This window comes from Salvelinus fontinalis, chromosome 16, assembly GCF_029448725.1.
Source record: "Salvelinus fontinalis isolate EN_2023a chromosome 16, ASM2944872v1, whole genome shotgun sequence".
NCBI classification, from domain to species: domain Eukaryota; kingdom Metazoa; phylum Chordata; class Actinopteri; order Salmoniformes; family Salmonidae; genus Salvelinus; species Salvelinus fontinalis.
In genome coordinates this window covers 22,484,588-22,502,074 of record NC_074680.1, presented here as the reverse complement: position 1 = coordinate 22,502,074, position 17,487 = coordinate 22,484,588, and the positions used below count along the sequence as shown (strand labels likewise).

At 45.3% G+C, this 17,487-nt stretch overlaps 1 protein-coding gene across 1 annotated transcript in view; it reads left to right on the top strand.

Annotated features, from left to right (window-relative positions):
* The first annotated feature begins 499 nt into the window (after positions 1-499).
* Positions 500-17,487, top strand: part of LOC129812822 (dentin sialophosphoprotein-like) — a 53,867-nt gene continuing 36,879 nt past the window's right edge. Inside the window, exon 1 of the mRNA XM_055864716.1 lies at positions 500-1,194. Coding sequence (XP_055720691.1) covers positions 1,104-1,194 — 91 coding nt within the window. The 5' untranslated portion in view covers positions 500-1,103. The remainder of the gene's footprint in view (positions 1,195-17,487) is intronic.

The window sequence follows — 17,487 nt, the reverse complement described above, 5'->3', positions numbered from 1 at the left end:
AGCTTGGCCAGGTCGCAGTTGCAAATGAGAACTTGTTCTCAACAAGCCTACCTGGTTAAATAAAGGTGAAATAAAATAACTGAGCCACACAGGTTAAATTACTCGTGTTTACTATAAATCCCATTACATTTTTTTTTAGGCGGGTCTCTGCGTGGGGTCTCCAAATCACTAAGTCTGTCCCTGATTGTAGTTGAAGTCCTCACCATCAGTTGTTTTGTAGCATTTACCTTTAAAGGAAAAAACACACGATTTCACATGTGGAAAATCACATGATGTCACCGGAAATGTCACATGTGAATTCATGTGAAAATGTTTTTTTTGGAACACTTCATATGTGACCACATGTTTTCACGTGTAGTTTCATGTTATCACATGTTGATTCTTTACATGTTGTCACGTGTTATCGCATTAACTTCACATAAGATCACATGTGATCATATAAAAACATGTGAAATTCATGTGTTTTTTCCGTAAGGGTACAGCAGCCTATGTTTTTCTTATCTCGGGCGGGGAATCATATTATTGTGCAGTGCAATTCTAACATAATGCAATTATGTTTATAGCGGGAATTGTGTATGGTTCTATTCATGGACATTCTTGGAAGAATATCAGTGTTTTCTCCCTCTTTCTCTCTCTTTTAATTTCTCTCTGAGCTGAGAATGGCTCTCCTCTCTCGTCGTCTCTACAGTGTAGGATGGTGGGCGTGTACTGTTAACTACAACAACCCACCGCGTGAATATTATCAAGGTGCTATTATTTTCCCTCATCAGAATTATTTTCCGTCCTGGGCTTTGCGCCGTAGTAATGCTATGGGGCTTTCTACGTCACTAGGGAGAAACTGTGCGAAAACAATGCTCCTCCGCCAGAAACCATCTCCACGGGAGAGCATTCGGGTAGATTAGATTTCTATTCTACCGCACTCCCTGTCCGGCGACCTTCACAATAGCCAGCTAAAGAGAGCGGGGGAGAAGAGGGATACAGTAGGACTGCCACATTGGGCTGCCGTCTCCATCGCCTTCAGATCACACGGGACTGGAGGGAGCCTAGTCTAGTCTGTTTGTTTTTCTATTGAGGTCCAGACTGCAACTTTCCCCAGGGTCCTGATGGCTGGACACGAGCGGGAGTATAAGGACTGGTTCGAACGGGAGGAATTTATCGGACAGATCAGCGATATCCGAGTGCAGAATCTTCAAGGTATGTGGGGCTAGGTTGGGGCTGCCGTGTGAAATAGGATGGAATCACTGCGTTCCGTCCCTTTGTGTTACGGGAAACTACTTTAGTTGGATTGAATCGGAGCCATTATCAACGTTATCGGAATAAGTTTCAGCTATGTAAATAAAGGAACTAAGAGTAAACACTCTGTAGGTAACATGCACAGACGGCAGCGACTATAAACTTTTTGGGGTTTTGCATTTTTGCACTACGCGACTATCTATGGTTGATCTCGTCTATCTCTCATAACATGTCATATAACGGCAATCAATTCGCACCGTGTAGGTCTATTTGAAAAGGAAAGGGAACATTTGATATAGGTGATGAATTGAAGATTGTATATCTGTAGGCTTACTAGGCTACATCAGGATACACCAAAGACATCTCAAAGACAGGGATGCAGTGCATTGTTTTTGTAACAGACATGGAACTTTCAATTGTGTTTTAATTTTAATTTGTGCAGGTTTTTCTCATTGAAATAAAATACATTGTTCAAGCGAGACCTGCTCCAACAGCAGCAGGGGAAACAAAGTTTCAGACAACACAACTTACAACACTACCACAACGTTGAACAAACTGTAGACACACATATAGTACAATAATGACACATTACGTAAAGAAACACACATGTCTTAACAAATGAGGGACCAGACAAGAATAATTCCTTGACAATTTACAGCTACTTGCTTATAACAGTTCTACAACTACAAAGATGCATGTGACATTGTTACAGCTTCACTTCAGAACTATGTTGCTTCTGATGGTTCACCCGTAGTGTTTCTCCCAGCAAGGCAGTCGCTAGCCTGTCCTGTAGTCTGCCCTACTGTAGCCTGGTCTGAAATGCAGTAACTAGGCTATGCACAGTGAATAAACAAGAATTGGGCAGCAAAGTGGAAATAATTTATTTAATGAGAGTGTTGAGAATGAGAGCTTTGTCTCAGTCTCCAGAGGACAGTTCACACATCAACTGAGTCCATCCCAATGGATACACACACACACACACACACACACACACACACACACACACACACACACACACACACACACACACACACACACACACACACACACACACACACACACACACACACACACACACACACACACACACACACACAGCTCCAGACAGATAAGCCTTCAGACACACTCTGTAGCTGCTATAGCCTGCCAAGTGATTGTCACTGTAGCTAGATTGAGCCATCACCTACAACATCTGTGATTCACCTACTAGACAATCTGGACCCTCTCTTTCTAAAACTATCCGCCGCCATTGTTGCAACCCCTATTACCAGCCTGTTCAACCTCTCTTTCGTATCGTCCGAGATCCCTAAAGTTTGGAAAGCTGCCGTGGTCACCCCCCACCCTTCAAAGGGGGTGACACCCTAGACACAAACTGTTACAGACCTATATCCATCCTGCCCTGCCTATCTAAAGTCTTCGAATGACAAGTTAATTAACCGATCACTGACCATTTAGAATCCCACCGTACCTTCTCCGCTGTGCAATCCGGTTTCCGAGCCGGTCACGGGGGCACCTCAGCCACGCTCAAGGTACTAAACGATATCATAACCGCCATCGATAAAAGACAGTACTGTGCAGCCGTCTTCATCGACCTGGCCAAGGCTTTCGACTGTCAATCACCGTATTCTTATCGGCAGACTCAATAGCCTTGGTTTTTCTAATGACTGCCTCGCCTGGTTCACCAACTACTTCACAGACAGAGTTCAGTGTGTAAAATCGGAGGGCATGTTGTCCGGACCTCTGTCAGTCTCTATGGGGGTACCACAGGGTTCAATTCTCGGGCCGACGCTTTTCTCTGTAGACATACAAATCATTAAAAACCAGACGGAAAATATTTACACAAGAAGCAACCTAATATCACACAGTCAACTCTAGTCATTTAGTAAGTTCACCATTCTGAGATTCTCACTGTTAAACATCGCACAGTGTTCAACACAATGGCTCTTTTTGTCATCATTTTGTTATGCTGATGAAGGAGGACCCAAAAGCGACGTAATAGAAACAGAGTCTTTATTCCAGTTTTAAACAAACAATGATTCTCCTGGATATTATCAAAGGTAAATCCAAAACAGGAAACTGAAAACCTCTCGTCAGTAGAGAGGAACGACTGGAGACGCGACCACAGACTGCAGGTCGCTTCAGGAAGGCACAGACCGTAGCTGACATAGACACCTGCTCACACGCAGCATCTGACAAAGGCAAAAACACGACAGGGCGGAACAAGGACACAGAGCAGCAAACCTCAAACAAGAATCCGACAAAGACAGAAGCGGAAAACAGAGGGAGAAATAGGGACTCTAATCAGAGGGCAAAATAGGGGACAGGTGTGAAAGAGTAAATGAGGTCGTTAGGAGAATGAGAAACAGCTGGGAGCAGGAACGGAACGATAGAGAGAGAGAGCGGGAGAGGGAGAGAGGGAGGAGGAGAGAGAGGGATAGAAAGAGGGACAGCACCTAATAAGACCAGCAGAGGGAAGCACAGGGACAAGACAAGAAGATCAAAGACAAAACATGACAGTACCCCCCCACTCACCGAGCGCCTCCTGGCGCACTCGAGGAGGAACCCTGGCGGCAACGAAGGAAATCATCAATCAACGAACGGTCCAGCACGTCCCGAGATGGAACCCAACTCCTCTCCTCAGGACCGTAACCCTCCCAATCCACTAAGTACTGGTGACCACGTCCCCGAGAACGCATGTCCATGATCTTCCGTACCTTGTAAATAGGTGCGCCCTCGACAAGGACGGGAGGGGGGGAGGGAAGACGAACGGGAGCGCGAAGAAAAGGCTTGACACAAGAGACATGGAAGACAGGGTGGACGCGACGAAGATGTCGCGGAAGAAGCAGTCGCACAGCGACAGGATTGACGACCTGAGAGACACGGAACGGACCAATGAACCGCGGAGTCAACTTGCGAGAAGCTGTCGTAAGGGGAAGGTTACGAGTGGAAAGCCACACTCTCTGACCGCGACAATACCTAGGACTCTTAATCCTACGTTTATTGGCGGCTCTCACAGTCTGCGCCCTGTAACGGCAAAGTGCAGACCTGACCCTCCTCCAAGTGCGCTCACAACGTTGGACAAAAGCCTGAGCGGAGGGAACGCTGGACTCGGCGAGCTGGGACGAGAACAGAGGAGGCTGGTAACCAAGACTACTCTGAAACGGAGATAGCCCGGTAGCAGACGAAGGAAGCGAGTTGTGAGCGTACTCAGCCCAGGGGAGCTGTTCTGCCCAAGACGCAGGGTTTCGAAACGAAAGGCTGCGTAAAATGCGACCAATCGACTGATTGGCCCTTTCTGCTTGACCGTTAGACTGGGGATGAAACCCGGAAGAGAGACTGACGGAAGCACCAATCAAACGACAGAACTCCCTCCAAAACTGTGACGTGAATTGCGGACCTCTGTCTGAAACGGCTTCTAACGGAAGGCCATGAATTCTGAACACATTCTCAATGATGATTTGTGCCGTCTCCTTAGCGGAAGGAAGCTTAGCGAGGGGAATGAAATGTGCCGCCTTAGAGAACCTATCGATAACCGTAAGAATCACAGTCTTCCCCGCAGACGAAGGCAGACCGGTAATAAAGTCTAAGGCGATGTGAGACCATGGTCGAGAAGGAATGGGAAGCGGTCTGAGACGACCGGCAGGAGGAGAGTTACCTGACTTAGTCTGCGCGCAGTCCGAACAAGCAGCCACGAAACGGCGCGTGTCCCGCTCCTGAGTAGGCCACCAAAACCGCTGGCGAATAGAAGCAAGCGTACCCCGAACACCGGGGTGGCCAGCTAACTTGGCAGAATGAGCCCACTGAAGAACAGCCAGACGAGTAGAGACAGGGACAAACAGAAGGTTACTAGGACAAGCGCGCGGCGACGCAGTGTGAGTGAGTGCTTGCTTTACCTGTCTCTCAATTCCCCAGACAGTCAACCCGACAACACGCCCTTCAGGGAGAATCCCCTCGGGGTCGGTAGAAACCACAGAAGAACTAAAGAGACGGGATAAGGCATCAGGCTTGGTGTTCTTATTTCCCGGGCGATAGGAAATCACGAACTCGAAACGAGCGAAAAACAACGCCCAACGAGCTTGACGTGCATTAAGTCGTTTGGCAGAACGGATGTACTCAAGGTTCTTATGGTCAGTCCAAACGACAAAAGGAACGGTCGCCCCCTCCAACCAATGTCGCCATTCGCCTATGGCTAAGCGGATAGCGAGCAGTTCGCGGTTACCCACATCATAGTTGCGTTCCGATGGCGACAGGCGATGAGAAAAGTAAGCGCAAGGATGAACCTTATCGTCAGACTGGAAGCGCTGGGACAGAATGGCTCCCACGCCCACCTCTGAAGCGTCAACCTCGACAATGAATTGTTTAGTGACGTCAGGAGTAACAAGGATAGGGGCGGATGTAAAACGCTTCTTGAGGAGATCAAAAGCTCCCTGGGCGGAACCGGACCACTTAAAGCAAGTCTTGACAGAAGTCAGAGCTGTGAGAGGGGCAGCCACTTGACCGAAATTATGAATGAAACGCCGATAGAAATTAGCGAAACCGAGAAAGCGCTGCAACTCGACACGTGACTTAGGAACGGGCCAATCGCTGACAGCCTGGACCTTAGCGGGATCCATCTGAATGCCTTCAGCGGAAATAACAGAACCGAGAAAAGTGACAGAGGAGACATGAAAGGCGCACTTCTCAGCCTTCACGTAGAGACAATTCTCTAAAAGGCGCTGGAGTACACGTCGAACGTGCTGAACATGAATCTCGAGTGACGGTGAAAAAATCAGGATATCGTCAAGGTAAACGAAAACAAAGATGTTCAGCATGTCTCTCAGTACATCATTAACTAATGCCTGAAAGACAGCTGGAGCATTAGAGAGACCGAACGGCAGAACCCGGTATTCAAAATGCCCTAAAGGAGTGTTAAACGCCGTTTTCCACTCGTCCCCCTCTCTGATGCGTACGAGATGGTAAGCGTTACGAAGGTCCAACTTAGTAAAGAACCTGGCTCCCTGCAGCACCTCGAAGGCTGACGACATAAGGGGAAGCGGATAACGATTCTTAACCGTTATGTCATTCAGCCCTCGATAATCCACGCAGGGGCGCAGAGTACCGTCCTTCTTCTTAACAAAGAAAAACCCCGCTCCGGCGGGAGAGGAAGAAGGCACCACGGTACCGGCGTCGAGAGAAACAGACAGATAATCCTCGAGAGCCTTACGTTCGGGAGCCGACAGAGAGTATAGTCTACCCCGAGGCGGAGTGGTCCCCGGAAGGAGATCAATACAAAAATCATACGACCGGTGAGGAGGAAGAGAGTTGGCTCTGGACCGACTGAAGACCGTGCGTAGATCATGATATTCCTCCGGCACTCCTGTCAAATCACCAGGTTCCTCCTGAGTAGAGGGGACAGAAGAAACAGGAGGTATAGCAGACATTAAACACTTCACATGACAAGAAACACTCCAGGATAGGATAGAATTACTAGACCAATTAATAGAAGGATTATGACATACTAGCCAGGGATGACCCAAAACAACAGGTGTAAAAGGTGAACGAAAAATCAAAAAGGAAATGGTCTCACTGTGGTTACCAGATACTGTGAGGGTTAAAGGTAGTGTCTCACATCTGATACTGGGGAGAGAACTACCATCTAAGGCGAACATGGGCGTGGGCCTCCCTAACTGTCTGAGAGGAATGTCATGTTTCCGAGCCCATGCTTCGTCCATAAAACAACCCTCAGCCCCAGAGTCTATCAAGGCACTGCAGGAAGCAGCCGAACCGGTCCAGCGTAGATGGACCGACAAGGTAGTACAGGATCTTGATGGAGAGACCTGAGTAGTAGCGCTCACCAGTAGCCCTCCGCTTACTGATGAGCTCTGGCTTTTACTGGACATGACATGACAAAATGTCCAGCAGAACCGCAATAGAGACAAAGGCGGTTGGTGATTCTCCGTTCCCTCTCCTTAGTCGAGATGCGAATACCTCCCAGCTGCATGGGCTCAGTCTCTGAGCTGATGGGAGAAGATGGTTGAGATGCGGAGAGGGGAAACACCGTTAACGCGAGCTCTCTTCCACGAGCTCGGTGACGAAGATCTACCCGTCGTTCTATGCGGATGGCGAGTGCAATCAAAGAGTCCACGCTGGAAGGAACCTCCCGGGAGAGAATCTCATCCTTAACCTCAGCGTGAAGTCCCTCCAGAAAACGAGCGAGCAACGCCGGCTCGTTCCAGTCACTGGATGCAGCAAGAGTGCGAAACTCTATAGAGTAATCCGTTATGGATCGATCACCTTGACATAGGGAAGCCAGGACCCTGGAAGCCTCCTTCCCAAAAACAGAACGATCAAAAACGCGTATCATCTCCTCCTTAAAGTTCTGATAAACGTTAGAACACTCAGCCCTTGCCTCCCAGATAGCTGTGCCCCACTCCCGAGCCCGACCAGTAAGGAGCGATATGACGTAAGCGATCCGAGCTCTCTCTCCTGAGTATGTGTTGGGCTGGAGAGAGAACACAATATCACACTGGGTGAGAAAGGAGCGACACTCAGTGGGCTGCCCAGAGTAACAAGGTGGGTTATTAACCCTAGGTTCCGGAGACTTGGAAGACCAGGAAGTAGCTGGTGGCACGAGACGAAGACTCTGAAACTGTCCTGAGAGATCGGAGACATGAGCGGCCAGGGTCTCAACGGCATGACGAGCAGCAGACAATTCCTGCTCGTGTCTGCCGAGCATTGCTCCCTGGATCTCGATGGCAGTCTTGCGAGAATCCGTAGTCGCTGGGTCCATTCTTGGTCGGATTCTTCTGTTATGCTGATGAAGGAGGACCCAAAAGCGACGTAATAGAAACAGAGTCTTTATTCCAGTTTTAAACAAACAATGATTCTCCTGGATATTATCAAAGGTAAATCCAAAACAGGAAACTGAAAACCTCTCGTCAGTAGAGAGGAACGACTGGAGATGCGACCACAGACTGCAGGTCGCTTCAGGAAGGCACAGACCGTAGCTGACATAGACACCTGCTCACACGCAGCATCTGACAAAGGCAAAAACACGACAGGGCGGAACAAGGACACAGAGCAGCAAACCTCAAACAAGAATCCGACAAAGACAGAAGCGGAAAACAGAGGGAGAAATAGGGACTCTAATCAGAGGGCAAAATAGGGGACAGGTGTGAAAGAGTAAATGAGGTCGTTAGGAGAATGAGAAACAGCTGGGAGCAGGAACGGAACGATAGAGAGAGAGAGCGGGAGAGGGAGAGAGGGAGGAGGAGAGAGAGGGATAGAAAGAGGGACAGAACCTAATAAGACCAGCAGAGGGAAGCACAGGGACAAGACAAGAAGATCAAAGACAAAACATGACACATTTGATCTGATCAGTCAACGCCAATTTTTTCTAAAGTAATCTGATGTCGCTCTTGCTGCGGGCAATTCCCTGATCCACCTCTACGCAGACGACACCATTCTGTATACTTCTGGCTCTTCCCTGGACACTGTGCTAACTAACCTCCAAACGAGCTTCAATGCCATACAACACTCCTTCCGTGGTCTCCAACTGCTCTTAAACGCTAGTAAAACCAAATGCATGCTTTTCAACCGTTCGCTGCCCGCACTCGCCCGCCCGACTAGCATCACCACCCTGGACGGTTCCGACCTAGAATATGTGGACAACTATAAATACCTAGGTGTCTGGTTAGACTGTAAACTCTCCTTCCAGACTCATATCAAATATATGCAATCCAAAATCAAATCTAGAATTTCTATTTTGCAACAAAGCCTCCTTCAATCACGCTGCCAAACTTACCCTAGTAAAACTGACTATCTTACTCTACTCAGCAAACTGGATGCAGTCTATCACAGTGCCATCTGTTTGGTTACCAAATCACCTTATACCATCCACCACTGCGACCTGTATGCTCTTGTCGGCTGGCCCTCGCTACATATTCGTCGCCAGACCCACTGGCTCCAGGTCATCTATAAGTCTATGCTAGGTAAATCTCCGCCTTATCTCAGTTCACTGGTCACGATAACAACACCCACCCGTAGCACACGTTCCAGCAGGTATATCTCACTGATCATCCCCAAAGCCAACACCTCATTTGGCCGCCTTTCCTTCCAGTTCTCTGTTGCCAGTGACTGGAACGAATTGTGAAAATCACTGAAGTTGGAGACTTTTATTTCCCTCACCAACTTTAAACATCAACTATCTGAGCAGCTAACCGATCGCTGCAGCTGTACATAGTCCATCTGTAAATAGCCCACCTAATCTACCTACCTCATCCCCATACTGTTTTTATTTTATTTACTTTTCTGCTCTTTTGCACACCAGTATCTCTACTTGCACATCATCATCTGCTCATTTATCACTCCAATGTTAATCTTCTAAATTGTAATTATTCGCTCCTATGGCCTATTTATTGCCTACCTCCTCATGCCTTTTGCACATACTGTGTATAGACTTAATTTTTTTCTCCTGTGTCATTGACTTGTTTATTGTGTTATTGACTTGTTTATTGTTTACTCCATGTGTAACTCTGTGTTGTTGTCTGTGTCACACTGCTTTGCTTTCTCTTGGCCAGGTCGCAGTTGTAAATGAGAACTTGTTCTCAACTAGCCTACCAGGTTAAATAAAGGTGAAAAAAAAAAAAAAAAAAAATCAGTGCAATCTAATAAGGTGTCTGATAATGCATAAGATAGATAAGACATGTTGGATTGTTTGTGTGTGTGTGTGTGCGTGCGCGTGTGTTAGAGGTCGACCGATTAATCGGAATGGCCGCTAATTAGGGCCGAGTTTCAAGTTTTTATAACAATCGGAAATCTGTATTTTTTTTACACCTTTATTTAACTAGGCAAGTCAGTTAAGAATACATTCTTATTTTCAATGATGGCCTAGGAACGGTGGGTTAACTGCCTTGTTCAGGGGCAGAACGACAGATTTTTACCTTGTCAGCTCGGGGATTCAATCTTGCAACCTCAAGGTTAACTAGTCCAACGCTCTAACCACCTGCCTTACTTTGCACTCCACGAGGAGCTTGCCTGTTACGCGAATGCAGTAAGAAGCCATGGTAAGTTGCTAGCTAGCATTAAACTTATCTTATAAAAAACAATCAATCAATCATAATCACTAGTTAACTACACATGGTTGATGATATTACTAGTTTATCTAGCGTGTCCTGCGTTGCATAAAATCGATGTGGTGGCATTCGGGAAAAGGACTGCCGTTGCTCCAACGTGTACCTAACCATAAACATCAATGCCTTTCTTAAAATCAATACACAAGTATATATTTTTAAACCTGCATATTTAGTTAATATTGCCTGCTAACATGAATTTCTTTTAACTAGGAAAATTGTGTCACTTCTCTTGCAACAGAGTCAAGGTATATGCAGCAGTTTGGGCCGCCTGGCTCGTTGCGAACTGTGTGAAGACTATTTCTTCCTAACAAAGAAAGCAGACTTCGCCAAACGGGGGATTATTTAACAAAAGCGCATTTGCGAAAAAAGCACAATCGTTGCAAGACTGTACCTAACCATAAACATCAATGCCTTTCTTGAAATCAATACACAGAAGTATATATTTTTAAACCTGCATATTTAACTAAAAGACATCCAGGTTAGCAGGCAATATTAACCAGGTGAAATTGTGTCACTTCTCTTGCGTTCATTGCACGCAGAGTCAGGGTATATGCAACAGTTTGGGCCGCCTGGCTCGTTGCGAACTAATTTTCCATAATTTTCCATAATTATGACATAACATTGAAGGTTGTGCAATGTAACAGGAATATTTAGACTTATGGATGCCACCCGTTAGATAAAATATGGAACGGTTCCGTATTTCACTGAAAGAATAAACGTTTTGTTTTCGAGATGATAGTTTCCGGATTCGACCATATTAATGACCAAAGGCTCGTATTTCTGTGTGTTATTATGTTATAATTAAGTCTATGATTTGATAGAGCAGTCTGACTGAGCGATGGTAGGCACCAGCAGGCTCGTAAGCATTCATTCAAACAGCACTTTCGTGCGTTTTGCCAGCAGCTCTGATGTTTATGGCTTCAAGCCTATCAACTCCCGAGATGAGGCTGGTGTAACCGATGTGAAATGGCTAGCTAGTTAGCGGGGTGCGCGCTAATAGCGTTTCAAACGTCACTCGCTCTGAGACTTGGAGTGGTTGTTCCCCTTGCTCTGCATGGGTAACGCTGCTTCGAGGGTGGCTGTTGACGATGTGTTCCTGGTTCGAGCCCAGGTAGGAGCGAGAAATGGGATGGAAGCTATACTGTTAAACTGGCAATACTAAAGTGCCTATAAGAACATCCAATAGTCAAAGGTATATGAAATACAAATGGTATAGAGAGAAATAGTCCTATAATCCCTATAATAACTACAACCCAGAACTTCTTAACTGGGAATATTGAAGACTCATGTTAAAAGGAACCCCCAGCTTTCATATGCAAGGAACTTAAACGTTAGCTTTCTTACATGGCACATATTGCACTTTTACTTTCTTCTCCAACACATTGTTTCTGCATTATGTAAGCCAAATTTAACATGTTTCATTATTTATTTGAGGCTAAATTGATTTTATTGATGTATTATATTAAGTTAAAATAAGTGTTCATTCAGTATTGTTGTAATTGTCATTATTACAAAAAATATTTCAAAATTTGCCGATTAATCGGTATCGGCATTTTTGGTCCTCCAATAATCGGTATCGGTGTTGAAAAATCATAATCGGTCGACCTCTAGTGTGTGTGTGTGTGTTTGTGTACTGCTCACGTAATAGGCCTATGCATAATATCCATGAAGAGTGAGCGATACAATACATGCAGTGCCTTTGACATTTCCTCTGAATGCCAAAGAAGTATGAGGTACGTGATGATGGGTACCTCAGTACCTGTTCTGCTGGTTCTGTCAGGCCTCTGGGTCTCTGAAAAATAAAACCCTTGAGCTCCAAACTTTCTCTCTCTCTCTCTCTCTCTCTCTCTCTCTCTCTCTCTCTCTCTCTCTCTCTCTCTCTCTCTCTCTCTCTCTCTCTCTCTCTCTCTCTCTCTCTCTCTATCTCTCTCTCTCTCTCTCTCTCTCTCTCTCTATCTCTCTCTCAATTCAAGGGGCTTTATTGACATGGGAAACATCAGTTAACATTGCCAAAGCAAATTAAGTAGATAATAAACAAAAGATAAATATACAATAAAAAAAATGAACAGTAAACATTACACTCACAGAAGTTCCAAAATAAAAAATACATTTCAAATGTCATATTATGTCTATATACAGTGTTGTAACGATGTGCAAATGGTTTAAGTACAAAAGGGAAAATAAATAAACATAGATATGGGTTGTATTTACAATGGTGTTTGTTCTTCACTGGTTGCCCTTTTCTTGTGGCAACAGGTCGCAAATCTTGCTGCTGTGATGGCACATTGTGGTATTTCACCCAGTAGATATGGGAGTTTATCAACATTGGATTTGTTTTTGAATTCTTTGTGTATCTGTGTAATCTCTCTCTCTCTATCCCTCTCTCTCTGTTCCTCTCTCGCTCTCCCCCTTGCTGCTGTGATGGCACACTTTGGTATTTCACCCAGTATATATGGAAGTTTATCAAAATCAGGTTTGTTTTCAAATTCTTTGTGAATCTGTGTAATCTGAGGGGAATATGTGTCTCTAATATGGTCATACATTTGGCAGGAAGTTAGGAAGTGCAGCTCAGTTTCCACCTCATTTTGTGGGCAGTGTGCACATAGCCTGTCTTCTCTTGAGAGCCAGGTCTGCCTACAGCGGCCTTTCTCAATAGCAAGGCTATGCTCACTGAGCCTGTACATAGTCAAAGCTTTCCTAAAGTTTGGGGTCAGTCACAGTGGTCAGGTATTCTGCCACTGTGTACTCTCTAATTAGGGCCAAATAGCGTTCTGGTTTGCTTAGTTTTTTTGTTAATTCTTTCCAATGTGTCAAGTAATTATCTTTTTGTTTTCTCATGATTTGGTTGGGTCTAATTGTGCTGTTGTCCTGGGGCTCTGTGGGGTGTGTTTGTGTTTGTGAACAGAGCCCCAGGACCAGATTGCTTGGGGGACTCTTCTCCAGGTTCATCTCTCTGTAGGTGATGGTTTTGTTCTGGACGGTTTGGGAATCGCTTCCTTTTAGGTGGTTGTAGAATTTAACGGCTCTTTTTGGATTTGGTAATTAGTGGGTATCGGCCTAATTCTGCTCTGCATGCATTATTTGGTGTTTTACGTTGTACACAGGGAATATTTTAGCAGAATTCTGCATGCAGAGTCTCAATTTGGTGTTTGTCCCAATTTGTGAATTCTTGGTTGGTGAGTGGACCCTAGACCTCACAACCATAAAGGGCAATGGGTTCTATAACTGATTCAAGTACTTTTAGCCAGATCCTAATTGGTATGTCAAATTTTTTGTTCCTTGTGATGGCATAGAAGGCCCTTCTTGCCTTGTCTCTCAGATCGTTCACAGCTTTGTGGAAGTTACATGTGACGCTCTCTCTGTCTCTCTCTCTCTCTGTCTCTCTCGCTCTGTGTCTCTCTCTCTCTCTGTCTCTCTCGCTCTGTGTCTCTCTCTCTCTCTGTCTCTCTCTCTCTCTGTCTCTCTCGCTCTGTGTCTCTCTCTCTCTCTGTCTCTCTCGCTCTGTGTCTCTCTCTCTCTCTGTCTCTCTCTCTCTCTGTCTCTCTCTCTCTGTCTCTCTCGCTCTGTGTCTCTCTCTCTCTCTGTCTCTCTCTCTCTCTGTCTCTCTCTCTCTGTCTCTCTCGCTCTGTGTCTCTCTCTCTCTCTGTCTCTCTCTCTCTCTGTCTCTCTCGCTCTGTGTCTCTCTCTCTCTCTGTCTCTCTCTCTCTCTGTCTCTCTCGCTCTGTGTCTCTCTCTCTCTCTGTCTCTCTCGCTCTGTGTCTCTCTCTCTCTCTGTCTCTCTCTCTCTCTGTCTCTCTCTCTCTGTCTCTCTCGCTCTGTGTCTCTCTCTCTCTCTGTCTCTCTCTCTCTCTGTCTCTCTCTCTCTGTCTCTCTCGCTCTGTGTCTCTCTCTCTCTCTGTCTCTCTCTCTCTCTGTCTCTCTCGCTCTGTGTCTCTCTCTCTCTCTGTCTCTCTCTCTCTCTGTCTCTCTCGCTCTGTGTCTCTCTCTCTCTCTGTCTCTCTCGCTCTGTGTCTCTCTCCCTCTCTGTCTCTGTTTCTCTACCGCAAGGTTTTGACACTTCCATCTGATGACTGACTGGCCCTGGAGGTCTTGTGATTGGAGGGAGGGAGTATGAGGAGAAGCCAGTGCATTAAAATCAATGCCCTACATTACCAACACACTCTCCCATCAGCGAAAAATAGCGATTCTCTCTCAATTCAATTTAAGGACTTTATTGACATGGGAAACATATGTTAACATTGCCAAAGCAAGTGAAATAGAACTCTCTCTCTCTCACTCTCTCTCTCTCTCTCTCTCTCTCTCTCTCTCTCTCTCTCTCTCTCTCTCTCTCTCTCTCTCTCTCTCTCTCTCTCTCTCTCTCTCACTCTCTCTCTCTCTCTCACTCTGCTCTCTCTCTCTCTCTCACTCCCGAGTGGCGCAGCGGTCTAAAGGCACTGCATCTCAGTGCAAGAGGCGTCATTGCAGTCCCTGGTTTGAATTCGGGCTGCATCACATCCGGCTGTGATTGGGAGTCCCATAGGGTGGCGCACAATTGGCCCAGCGTCGTCCGGTTTTGGCCGGGGTAGGCTGTTTTTGTTATCTGACTTGCCTAGTTAAATAAAGGTTAAAAAATAATCTTCACCCAGATACTGTAGATTGAACCATCTAGGACTGCAGTGGGAGAGTCAGTGGTTCCGTCCCAAATGGCACAGATTTCCTAAATACTGCACCTTTTTTGACTAGGGCCCATAGAGCTTTGGTCAAAAGTAGAGCACTATAAAGGTAATAGGGTGCCATTTGTGATGCAGACGGTGACTGGTGGGGGATGGGACTTTGAGCTGAGCTCAGCAGGAATAAATGATGCATGAAAGAGTTAATCAATATCTGACATCTTGTGTTGGACAAGTAGCTGGGCTCCAGGTTCACTAGCAGGGTTCATGTGTGTGTGTGTGTGTGCGTGCGTCTGCATGTGTGGGTCTGTTTTGTGTACATGGACTAACCTGCTAAGTAGAGACAGAGGCTGGTCGGGTAGGACTGGTCGGGTAGGACTGGTCGGCAGTGGTGGAAAAAGTACCCAATTTTCATGCTTGAGTAAAAGTAAAGATACCTTAAAAGAAAATGACTCGAGAAAAAGTAAAAGTCATCCAGTAAAATAATACTTGAGTAAAAAGTCTAAAAGTATTTCGTTTTAAATGTACTTACGTATCAAAAGTAAAAGTATAAATAATTTAAAATGTCTTATATTATTAAGCAAACCAGATGGCACCATTTTCTTGTTTTTTAAATTTACAGATAGCCAGGGGCACACTCCAACATTCAGACATTATTTACAGATAGCCAGGGACACACTCCAACATTCAGACATTATTTACGGATAGCCAGGGCCACACTCCAACATTCAGACATTATTTACGGATTGCCAGGGTCACACTCCAACATTCAGACATTATTTACAGATAGCCAGGGTCACACTCCAACACTCAGACATTATTTACGGATAGCCAGGGTCACACTCCAACACTCAGACATAATTTACAGATAACCAGGGTCACACTCCAACACTCAGACATAATTTACAGATAACCAGGGTCACACTCCAACACTCAGACATAATTTACAGATAGGCAGGGACACACTCCAACATTCAGACATTATTTACGGATAGCCAGGGTCACACTCCAACATTCAGACATTATTTACGGATAGCCAGGAAAACACTCCAACATTTAGACATTATTTACGGATAGCCAGGAAAACACTCCAACATTCAGACATTATTTACGGATAGCCAGGGTCACACTCCAACACTCAGACATTATTTACGGATAGCCAGGGGCACAGTTCAACACTCAGACATCATTTACAGATAGCCAGGGGCACAGTTCAACACTCAGACATTATTTACGGATAGCCAGGGACACAGTTCAACACTCAGACATCATTTACGGATAGCCAGGGACACAGTTCAACACTCAGACATTATTTACGGATAGCCAGGGACACAGTTCAACACTCAGACATAATTTACGGATAGCCAGGGTCACAGTTCAACACTCAGACATCATTTACAAATGAAGCATTTGTGTTTAGTGAGCCTGCCAGATCAGAGGCTGTAGGGATGACCAGGGATGTTCTCTTGATAAGTGCGTGAATTAGACGATTTTCCTGTCCTGCTAAGCATTCAAAATGTAACGAGTACTTTTGGGGTTCAGGGAAAATGTAAGGATTAAAAAGTACATTATTTAGATTAAAAGTAAAAGTAGTCAAAATATATAAATAGTAAAGTACAGATACTCCAAAAAACTGTAGTTTTAAAAGTATTTTTACTTAAGTACTTTACACCACTGCTGGTTGGGTAGGAGTGGTCGGGTAGGAATGGTCGAGTAGGACTGGCCGGGGAGGAGTGCCGGTCTAATGTCAATTGCTCATGTTTCTTGGCCCAAGCAAGTCTCTTCTTCTTATTGGTGTCCTTTAGTAGTGGTTTCTTTGCAGAAATTCGACCATGAAGGCCTGAGATTCACGCTGTCTACTCTGAACAGTTGATGTTTAAATGTGTCTGTTACTTGAACTTTGTGAAGCATTTATTTGGGCTGCAATTTCTGAGACTGGTAGCTCTAATTAACTTATCCTCTGCAGCAGAGGTAACTCTGGGTCTTCCTTTCCTTGTCACAGCACAACGGATTGGCTCAAACGCATTAAGAAGGAAAGAAATTCCACAAATTCATTTTTAACAAGGCACACCTGTCATTTGAAATGCATTCCAGGTGACTACCTCATGAAGCTGGTTGAGAGAATGCCAATAGTGTGCAAAGCTGTCATCAAGGCAAAGGGTGGCTACTTCGAAGAATCTCAAATATAAAATATATTTAGATATGTTTAACACTTTATTTGGTTACTTCGTGATTCCATATGTGTTATTTCATAGTTTTGATGTCTTCACTATTATTCTACAATGTAGAAAATAGTAAAAATAAAGAAAAACCCTTGAATGAGTAGGTGTGTCCAAAGCTTTGACTGGTCCTGTAAAATTAAAATCAGCCAGGGAGAAAGTCGGAAACCCTTCCACTGTAGACTGTCGACTCCCTAGTCGGAGAAAGAGAGAGAAGGCTTTTCTTCTGAAGAGCTGTGACAGAACAGATTTTCATATGATGTGTGGAGCAAG